The sequence below is a fragment of the Alexandromys fortis genome, unplaced genomic scaffold, assembly GCF_014885135.2.
Source record: "Alexandromys fortis isolate MF-2015 unplaced genomic scaffold, M_Fortis_MF-2015_v1.1 scaffold_55, whole genome shotgun sequence".
NCBI classification, from domain to species: Eukaryota; Metazoa; Chordata; class Mammalia; order Rodentia; family Cricetidae; genus Alexandromys; species Alexandromys fortis.
In genome coordinates, this window is record NW_026067936.1 from 5,090,826 (window position 1) to 5,102,337 (window position 11,512).

At 39.9% G+C, this 11,512-nt stretch overlaps 1 protein-coding gene across 2 annotated transcripts in view; it reads right to left on the bottom strand.

Annotated features, from left to right (window-relative positions):
* Positions 1-11,512, bottom strand: part of Unc5d (unc-5 netrin receptor D) — a 506,477-nt gene that overhangs the window by 210,732 nt on the left and 284,233 nt on the right. For both annotated transcript variants that reach the window (XM_050146838.1, XM_050146837.1), the window contains exon 3: positions 3,376-3,519. In XM_050146838.1, coding sequence (XP_050002795.1) covers positions 3,376-3,519 — 144 coding nt within the window. The remainder of the gene's footprint in view (positions 1-3,375; positions 3,520-11,512) is intronic.

The window sequence follows — 11,512 nt, forward strand, 5'->3', positions numbered from 1 at the left end:
GCAGAACTCAAGTCTAGGAAGACTATTAGAAATTCCTAATTAGAGACCTTATGGGATTCCAGTATGATTTGAACTGAAATTCCAGTATTATATGAGGACTACGTTGGTTACTGATTGGCATGATGGTGGTGTATGTTGATGCTTTGGGACTATTGTTCCTAGGCAAGCCATCCCAATGATATCTGTACATTGAATCACCAATCCGTAACAATATGTACAGTTGCCTGGGCCTTCTTCCATAGCCTGATCCAGAAGATCTATTGGAGAAGATAGTGCTCTGCATTTGTAAGTTTTACTCGCAAGAGGGTCCGTTTTGAAGAACATATGAGTCATAAAAACCAAGGGAAGATTTTTCTTCCCATTGCTTCCTTGTAAAATCTATCAATCTCTAAGCAACATCATCCAGAGAGCCTCCTGATGTTTTCCAAGAGATTTGTAACCATGATCACATCAAGATGCTCCTGTCAATATGTCCCTCAGCTCAACATCCCAGTTGCCTTGGAGCTTTTGCCCAGTGCAATTTAAAATTTGTTAAATCCTTAATGGCTCATTGGCTCAATGCAGGAAGCCTAAGGAGCTCAGATGTTGAAATAGAAGTGTTTACTGAGTATTATGAAAATGACAGTAAATTGTAAAGTCCCTTCGGATGATGGATCTCATGCTCATAAACTCCATTTATCCATCAATGATTATTTAGCACATTAAGATGCCTCTATTACTTAAAAAACCATCTGAAAAAGAAGAAACATGGTAACAATTGTATTTAATTTGCCTATTCATTTATTTAGAATGAAGACGATTCTCATGTGCAATGTGCCATTTGCTAAGAAGTACTTACACGTAAAAGTCAGAACTCTTCTTTTTCAGTCTAATAAAAAAGGTAAATTATTTTTAAAGTGTTTTTCCTGGCAGCAAATAAAACATCCAAGGAAGATCCTGAAGGCACCTCCACATACACATTTGATGCCACTACACTAGTTAAATTTCAATTTACATTTTAATGCGCATTGGTCCCCAAGTCAAATGCAATATTTAATGACAAATCATGTCTTGGCTTGCATAAATAATTTTAAATAAATTAAAGAGCCTCTAATTTGCTACATAGGAAGAAATTAAAAATATGTTTCAAACACTCTTAGGGAACACATTAAGTAAGTTGTATAATATGGGCTATAATGATATTCTGGCAATTTTTGCCTGAAGAATTATTTTTATATACAAATGAAACTATCATATGAAAAGGACACACATTTTTTTCTAAATCTCCAGGGAGAATCCCAAGATTATTATCAGAAAAGGATCTGAGAAGTCTTCAAAGGTCAAATGATTAAAAAGAAAGTGAGAGAATGTGACATGCCTTTTCCATTATTAATATTCTCTATTCTCGGCTTCTGTCCTGCTTAGAAGAATGGCACAGTAGAGGCTAACTTAGAACACTCATTCAATTAAATTCCTCAAAGATCAGCACACATAATAATTCTGGAGAGGATCAGGTATGCCACAAGGCAGAAGTTGATGGTCGGAGACTGTTCTCGGGACCAGCTAGTTTAAATAATTAGTACTCATGAGTACCATGAAATAGGCACCAATTCACACATGGGGATACTGAGATCCAGGACAATGAACTATGCTGTCTGCCTGTACAAAACAAAGGATAAAGCAGAAGAGAAATTGACATGGAGCAGGGATGTCGGGTCTAGGCTCTTCTCTCCTGCTCGAATAAACCTGCAGAACGGCAGACTGCATGAGTCAGAAAGGCAGTGATGACACGTGCAACAACGAGGCCTTTGGTAGAATGAAGTGTAATGGGTACAGTCAAGGTGTTGGGAAGTTAGAACAGGTGGTTTTGAAGCATTTTTTGATGAAGTTGATAAACAAAAACATGGAGTTTAAAGAGGCACAAGGCAATCAGGAATTAACCGAGGAAGAATGGAGACAGACACCAGAGGTGGACAGATCAGAGTGACTATATTTGTAATAGTTCAAAGAATAGGTGGCATCTACTTAGGAGAAGGAAGGTAAGATGAGGGAGAAAAAGGGAGCTCAGAAGAAAGAAACTGAGTGAGCCATTGTTGCAATCTTCCGTGCTGTCTCTTGTACTCTCTTTGGCTTGAGCACTATAGATATATACCTTGCCTTGACTAGGGTTGAATGTTCTAGTTGGCCTGATTGAGGCCACACAGGGAACACAGACCTGCACTTATTCTGGGGCAAATGAATGCACACAGACTCCTGCACACTCCCGCTCTCAGTTGATCTGCTACTTAAAAGTCCTAAAATACTGGTTGGCTAATTTTAATTAACTAAACAACTATGGGAAAATATTTCCCAAGCCTCTCACACTGAAGATGGCTTATGAGGTGACCTCTTCCGGCTCGATGAGGACCCACATGGCATCCAGGAGCAGCCTCCCAAATCACCAGTATTGTGAAGGTGAAATGCATATTTTCAGGGGAAGATTTCAGTTCTGAGGAAACATAAATGTCTCTGCAAGTAGCAGTTCACTCTTACTCTTATTCCCCAAACCATCAACATCTGCTATGAAGAATTCCTTCAGTCCTTACATAAATCCCTCTTGTCCTATATTCTTTATGGCACTCTAAAGAGAGGATTTGAATAAAACAACAATAAGGATGTCTGCATCTGTGTCCTGCTCCTCCCAGCTTGCTGCTAGAGGTAGAGTAATGGGAATGGGTGGGATAAGGCCACTTAAAGGGGGACAGGCTTTTGTATTTGCAAATCATGCTTAGATTATAAAGACATCGATGCTGAAATATGATAGAGTAAGTAATCTTGGAATCCCCCCAGACAAGCGGTTTCCTTCTTTCTTGTTTCCTCATCATTTTTCAACTATGCTTTTTTTTTAAACATGGGTCAAACAAATGCAGCTTTAAAACCCATTTCCATGTTTTAAGATGTGCCAAGAAAAGATTTAACAGCAGGCTATAAAAATCCCTTAATGTCTTTAATGCCTTATTTTTGCAGACTGGCTGGAAAGTAGAATAAACAGTCATTGCTCAGCTCTCCCCGTGTACACCCCCTGAGCTTCTTCATGAATGGGAAGAAGCAGAGTTCATTTGTGTGGGCTTCTTATTCTCTGGAACACGTTCTCCTGGCATTGTTAAGACACTGGAGCTCTAAAAATTCAGGCAGAATCTCTTAGGCAAACTGATGTGCTGATTGTTGTCTGGATTAAATGATCAAGCATTTCAAATAATATTTTAAACACTAAATTGATTGGCGAAAGGAATGTTCATCTTGCTTCCTTCTCATCTCCATTCTGCAGAAGCCCAGGGCATCTCCAACAGCCTCGTCTACTGTATTTACCTCTTGTCCATATTCCTACGCTCCAAGGTCAAGCCCAAAGGTACTTACAGGCTATGCGTACAGAAGCTTTCCTACTCTTGGATGTTCCCAGGTGGCTCCATGCCACACATTGGCACCAATAGTCCTCTGGCCCGTGGAAGTCCTCCACCTGCTGCCTGGTGACATTGATGAACACTTCCCGGACCTTCAAGCCTATTGCGGAGACAGAGAACATTAGGTAAGGCCACTGTATTGCTCAATCACAAAGTTAAGGTTAGTCAAACCTTTTCTTTTTAATTAAACAATTCTGTTTTTAATCAAGGCAAGGTTTTAATTACTGCGACAGTAATATATTACTGCTAATTAAATTCCATGAACTGAGTAGGCTGTAAAGTGCATACACAAAGTATTATCAGCCAACGCGTGCCATGCAATAGAATAGCATTTCTCTCACATTAACCTGGTGCTCTCAGTCTTTGTACAAAATACACTATGAGAAATATATTACCAAACGCAATGTCTAGAACTTAATCATCTCCACATACCAAGCTCAGGGACACAGTCCCAGGTCGTTCTTAGAGGGGTTACAAGGCTTTGTAACCAAGGAAGGGTCGCTGTAATAGTGTGGCTTGAAGGCAAATGCAGTGTGGGTGAGAAATGGTATAAACAGGCCAAGATTCTGAGAAATGGCCCAAACAGTGCTATTAAAGGTTGAGGACAACGGAGCCAATGGGGCTCAAGGCAAATGGAAAGCACATATCAGAAACAGACAAGTTGATAGATGTTTAACAATCCTAGCAAGGAACCAAGGAAAATTCTCAGAGTAGTAGTATTAGTGGACTTGGGGAAGATGTTGAAACAACAAAAAAGATACACCTGTGAGCTGGGATAAAGCTGAAGACTTTTAATCTTTCAATGAGATTTTTATGGATTTTCATTTTCCTTTTAGTCAGTAGAAATACGCTTGGTACTTCTAACTTGGGAGTTAAAGTATCTTAAAGCTTCTGACCAAGGACTACTTTTGGGGAGGCTTAGCCAATTTTCATGGAGTGTCATGGATGAAAGGGGATATTCCTTCTAGCCAACTTAGTTAACATCAGTTAACTAATGATGAACATGGGGCTATCTTTTGAGGTCACATGCCCTTCTGTCCACATACACTTGGCTGACGCTGGGCTTCATTATAGGAGGACTTAATCTGCAAATCACCAAAGTATGGAAGATGCTCTTCTATCCCAGAGATGTAGACACCCCCCAAAAAGACTTAGAGAGACAGTCATCTGTCTACATTCATGGCTTTTAGATGGAGGAGCTGGTGGTTATCCCTGCTTTGGCCTTACAAACTAACACTGTGGCTTTTCACAATTAAATGCCTGTCCCTGTACTGAATTTCTTGTTCTTAATTATAGATACAAGACAAACACGCAAAAGAATTGAAGAAAAATTAAATGCCTAATTTGGCTTTAAATTAAAAAGGAATCCAGGCAGCAGATGAATTTGCCTTGTCTTACTGGATTCTGTTTTGTTATGATTGAGTGTTATTTCTTGAAGGTCTTCTGTTTTCTGAAGGGAAATAGAGATGGAGTAGATTTGGGGAAGAGGGGAGATGGAGAGAACTGGGAAGAGTAGAGGAAGGGAAACTGTGATCAGGGTGTACTGTATGGGAGAAGAATCTATTTTCAATAATAGAAAGAGAAAGTAGCAAAAAAAAAAAAGGAAACTCAAAAACAACCAACCAACCAACCATCCACCCTGAAATAATTAAAATGCTCCAAAGACTATGGATGGAAGAAGTAGACCACAGTCCTGCCGCTGCTCATGGCAAAGTTTAAGTAAGAATGGAGGTGAATTAGTCCCATGGGGAAAAACATCCTCCACACAATCAGTTGCATATTATTATTAATATGCAATGAGAGACAGTTATGGACCCATAAAGCGTTATGTATAGTTTCCGGTCAGCTCCCTAAGACTGGAGGAGGAACCATACAGCACTCATCCCCTTCTCTACTGACAATCCACATTTTCTTCTTGGGGAAGGCTCCTATGTACATTGAATTTTTCTTTTTAAAGACTGTGTCCTAAAAATCTGTGGATTTCTCCAAAGCAGAGAACCATTAACTAGAGGTGATGGTACTGTTGCATTTCCAGCATCCTTGCACATTGGTAAAGGGCTCAGGGTATAGTTCAAGTGACAGCGTTTGCCTACTATGTGACTATAAGTCCAAGTCTCATTCCAGAAGTGAAAAAAAGAAAACATGGTAGGGCCAGGGCATGGAAATGGAAACATTGCTTAGCAAAGGGGAAAAGAGAGAACCGTAATGAAAAATAAAGCATATTGAAAAACAAAACAAACAAACAAACAAAAACCCCAACTGCTTCCTTAGAGATTGGCAAGGAGTGGGCACGCTGACTGTTCCAGGAAGTAGAGGAGTCGAGAGGAGTAAGGTTAAAGAAGGGGGGGGGGCTTGCTTACATCTTGTTCTTCATGTCACACAAATGGATAACCTGTTTTGAACATTAAGTAGAGAAGAAAGGATCATACCAACGGCACAGATGAGAGATGGAGCAGTGTTAGTGTGCTATGGCTCTGCTTCCGGGACTCTTATTGATACAGAATACATCATACTTCAGGAAACAGGCCCCTCACTGCTGGTGGGAATGTAAATTTGTGCAGCTAATATGGAAATTGGTATGCAGGTTTTGAAAAACACGGAACTGATATATGAACCAGCTAATACCATTCCTGGGTATATACCTGAAGGAATTAAACTCAGCATGCAACGGAAACAGCTATACCTCGTGTTCACTGTGGCACTAATCATAATAGCTGTCATGAAATTAGCTCAGGGAGCCGTCAACAGATGAATAGATAAATAACATGTGCTATATATTCACAATAGGTTATTACCTAGCCATTAAGAACAAAATTATGTTATTTATTTATAAGAGAATGGATGGAACCAGAGATCATCATATTAAGCAAACTGCCAAACACAACAAAGACAAATAGCAAAGTAGGAGCGGGACTATATCAGGTGAGTGGAATAAATGGAAGAAGGGTGATGGGGGGTGGAGGTGAGTGGATAGGGTCAAATGACACTATGTGCCTACAAACAATGTCACGAAGCCCCATTATTTTGTACAAAAATACGTTTAACATTTTAAAGCAACATATAATAAGCTTGAAATGTAAAGACGTGGTCAAGCCTTTCTTCCATTCTCCCGTTCTCCATCTTGTGAGTCTCTCTAATCCACCTCAGAATGGCTCAGAAGGGTCATATCTGCAAGTCTGAGAACATGGAGAGCAGACATCCAGACCACCTGTTTGCTATCCCCCCCCCCCACCAAGGATACCCCAAATCTCTTTTAATCAAGTGTGGGTAGACAGGCAAACATGGAAATGTCTGTCATGAAGGAAGAAATGTACACAGCTAGCAAGAAACGGGCCCAGCATGCCACACTCAGCGACACAGAGAAGCAAGCACCAGGGCAAACAGAAGGCAGAAGGGTACGGGAAACTGGACAAGAGCTTTCCTACTTTGGTTCCCATGAAAAGGAATTGAAAAGGCAGACTGGTGAAACCTAGGATTGACTAATTTGAGTAATGACAGTGGATCCTGGTGACACAAGGGTTACCTATCTCATCTCTAGGTGTCACACAGTCCTGGGGTTAGGACTGGGCACACAGGCCTGGAGCACAGGAGCTGTATCAAGGATGGGCATAAAGCCTGCATTGGTTTGCAAACACAGGCACAATCATCAGAGCAGTACCAATAGGATCAGCAAGGCTTGAACCCTGTGTGACCATTATACACAGAGACATTTGCACGGTTCTTTGGGGAGAACAAAGAAAAAAGCAGTCCTCACCACCACGGAGAGTCAACTTATGTTGACCTAGTATTTCTTTCATTCTCTGCCAACTTCCATCCAATACTGAGAGAAAAAGCCTTAAGTTGTAAATTCAACATCAGTACAGTTCAGCCACTGCTCCACTTTGGACACTCTTTCAGGGGCCACAAAGAAAGCAAACTCAACTCAACTGCTCCTGAACACAGTGTAGTCTCCCAATCAGCATCATCAAGGTGGCAGGTCACAAATCACACACACACACACACACACACACACACACACACATCCCACACCCCACATACATACAAATGTATATGATTTGTCTTGATGAGGCCTCCTTCTAACATGAGGTTTTTGGTTGATCAGACAATTCCTTCTAAGAGAATCTTTAAAAAAAATGATTTCTTTATATCTATGGTGTTTTCCCCACAATAACAAAATAATGGTCTTTTAATAGGGCCTCTTTCTCAAAAAGTAGAACATTCATTATCAAATCTTCAGTTTTTTTTATGATACACACATATGTTCACATTTACATACATATATCAATATACATGTATGCGAAGCTGCGTCCACACTTGAGAAACGCCTCAGCAAAGCATCTCTATTTAAGGGAACTGCTCCTACCATCTCTACTGAAGTTCACCCACCTGTGTTGCAAGCAGACACAGCCATCTACTTTATTTTATCCCCAGAGATGGCAGCTCACGAGATCGTAGGAAATGTTACAGTAGTACAAAAGTTCTACGCTAATAAAAGATGGCATCGCATCAAGAAGCCCATTGTACCTAATAACTTGCATAACTCTTAAGTATGGAAAAAGCCCAATACTTTAAAGTTATTGTGCAAATTATGCCCATCAGCCTTTGCTACGAAGGAGAGGCTCACAGAATGTAAACATATAACTATGGTACTGATATGCTAATAAGCTTTCCAAGCTCTGGGACAGCTTAGTTGCAGATAGACTAATGCTGGTAGCAAATGAATAATCACTCTGCATGTTCTAAACATAACAGAGAAGCACAGAACTTCATCATCTGTCAGTTTTATTTGTTTAAATGAGAAAAATGCTGACAGCAGTTACCGCTCTAATCCCCTTATTTATCAGGTAGGAAAACACTAGTTACTCTTAACAGGTTTAATCCTGCTGCGAGACGCAAAGTTAGAGAATTTCAAACTAATTGAAGGTAGATGTTTCAGAATTCAAGGCAGAGAAATGTACAAGTGAAGAGGGAGGGGGAAACGGTGAGGAGGAAAGAATCACAATGATTTATATTTGGCAAAATTTCAATAAATGGGCAGGCCACACAGCCATACTGTAAGACCCAAATTTGGTGAGGAGAACATAAAGCACCTCGGAGTAGTATTTAACATTCAGAGCCATGCCAACGACAGCCTGGTGCCTACTAACAGCTGTCCTCCTGCCTTTTATCTACAGCTCATTATCACACTTGCACAAAGCTCATCACTAGCATCCTGCCGTGGTTATTGTTGCAGCCAGGGCTTGGATGCACCTGGTGATGGGCGCTGGGGGAGGGATGCAAAACAGTTCCCATGGGCTCACCACCCTCGCAGCTTACCCTCTCTCACTTGACGCTTTCTGGGGTAGGATGCTCAGCTTATTATACAGACTAAGCACCTCCCAGAAGGAAGACAGAATCCTTCTCTGTCCTTTAATATGTTTCCAGTTTTCCAAACCACATGCATCTGGCGATTGCCTAGTAACCTTGATTTGAGTGGCCACTTTTCTCCTTATGGGGAACTCTGGACCTGTTTTCTTGGGTCTTTTTAGCCGCATTCCACATACTGTATGCTTTCTTTTCCAGATGGTGATATGTATATGGAATGACTAACCAGGTGAATGATTATTTTGCTTTCTGTAGAAAAAATTCCAAAGGATCATAGCAAAACAATTTCATGAGTAACAAGGCCTTGGCTCAGCTCTTAGAGAGAGGAGAGGAACCAGTTCTTCACTAAAGGCACTAGCCTCTGGCGTCCATGAGCGTTCTCTTCTGATCCTCAAGCCCTTAGGGAACTCAGTTCTTCAGACAGACAATTTTTGCTCTGCAGTGGCCTCATTTCCTTCCTCCATATTCTGAGGAGTCAGTAAATCATCCACTCTCCTGGAAGGATTGCCTTTATCACTTACATAAGGCAACACTCTCTCTCTTTTTTTTTTTTTTCTCGTATGAGTCCAAGTTTGGAGTCTCAAAAGGTTCATGAGCCATAGAATGTTTCCCCATATTTTGAATAATCACTTATTACCATTTTTAGTTATTACAATGGTGCTACACCCATTACCTTTGCCATTTTACTATTACATCCCTGTTTTCTATTATAACAAGGCTTTAAAAATAATTTTGTTTTAAGCAGCATATTATAAGAAATTAATCAAAGATGCTATAGAGTCAGTGACCAATACTGACTTGAAAAGCAGACATATGGAATGCCTCGTCCAAGTCTGTCCTTGTCCCAGGTGCTGAGGGTGTCACGGCAAGCAGCCTTTAAAAACTGCCTGCCATCAATGTGCTGCCAGGGGAAGGAAGAGCAGACTTTTAAGCCATCCCGTCTATAATTCAGTGTGGCATCTCCTATGACATCAGAACTGCAGAATATTACCAGATCACACATTGGGGAAGAAAAAGCTTCTTCAAGGTCTGAGTATCATTCTCCTTCAGTCTCAAAAGCTCCAAATATGCTCAATGTGAAGCTTAGTTTGTACGGCAGGGCTCTACTGCTCACTAAGAACACATGGTACCTCCGTGTATTTAAAATTACAAATCTTTGGGTGGGGGGAAATGTCGTGAAAATATAATTCCATATCTTGGGTGGACTTAGCTGTCTTCAGGAGAGTTTGCTATTTAAAAATAGTAAATTAAATATAGATGATTAAAAGGTAGAACCATATTTCATTTTACTGGTAGATGATTAATTAGGGCTAAATGTCTTTTGCCTCCTCCTCCTAGCAACAAGATTAAAATATATTCTGACACACACACACACACACACACACACCTCCATCCTTTTAATGTGTATGTGCAGTATTTTTTCTTTAGTCTCCCCAAGATAATAAGCACTTCACATTGTTCTGCTGAAGTACTCCAAATTCAGACTTAAGTACAGAAACGAAGAATATACCCAGGCTCTCGTTTCTTCTACAACTAGAGATTAGAATCAATCAGCTCAGAGGTGTCTGGCACAGGCAAGCAAATTAACTTGATCGTGTTGTTTGATAATAGCATAAATGAGAAACTTTCAGAGACAAAAATGGACTAGGTGTGGTCACTTAAAGGACTCCATCTCATACGTGACTTACTTCTATGCCATATTACATTCTGACAAATACGATCATGATTCCAATGTCCTAGCCAATGATTTTCTCTTCCTACATCCATGTAAATCCCCTCCTTGTAGCCTAAGGTCAGAACACATGTTATTTGATATGTGTTAGTCATGGCAATATGCAAAGAGTAAACTATTATCCAATGAAGTCAAATAATTAATAAATTAATCTTTTTGATTTGTCAAAGGGTGACAGGAGATTTCTGAATCATCAGAGACTTGCTACATTTTAAAAAATGTTTTAAAATACCACATTTCATCATTTTAATATAATGTTGCTGTATTCCAATTACTAGGCTAAAGACAAGTCATATAATATTATGTTCTTTAACTTTCAAAGAAGTGATAGGAAATGTATTTATTACTCTATTTTGCATGAAGAGAAACATGAAGAGTAGCCATGAGACCTATGAGACTCGCCATCTAATGGAGATCTTTGTTAGTGGAGAACTATATTCCAAACACATCTAGGTGTCACCTAAGAGCCACAACCACATTCTTGACCATAAAGATATCTTTACTGTTTGTGTTTCATTTTGTTGGAGATCTTTATAATTCAAACTTCATTTTTTGTTCAAAAAAATAAACTTAATGTTATGTAAACAGAAAAGACTGAAAAATTATCCAAAAATCATTGTTCAAGATTTTAGCTTCTAAAAGAAGGTAGAGATGAGATATTACAAGGTCAAGATGATCAAAGGCCACTGAGCAAGCTTAGGCCAGGTTAGGCTACACAGAGAGACCCTGTTCTAAGTAGTTTTTGGCCAGTGTCAGGAAGTAAGGGCCTGCTTCTAGTCCTGTCAAAGATAGATTGGAGGGAAATGGTGTCCAAACTTTGCTTTTGTAGGAAAGGTTAAACTAGACCCTGGAGACAAGTCCTTCAGAGTCTGCTACATGCTATGGATGGAATTAATAATGATTGTCTACAAACCTTTTAAGAATGTGTCAGTCTTCTCTGAGAGGCAATGATGAACAAGATGAAGTACAGAGTGGTGAGTAAGGGCGTTTCTATAAA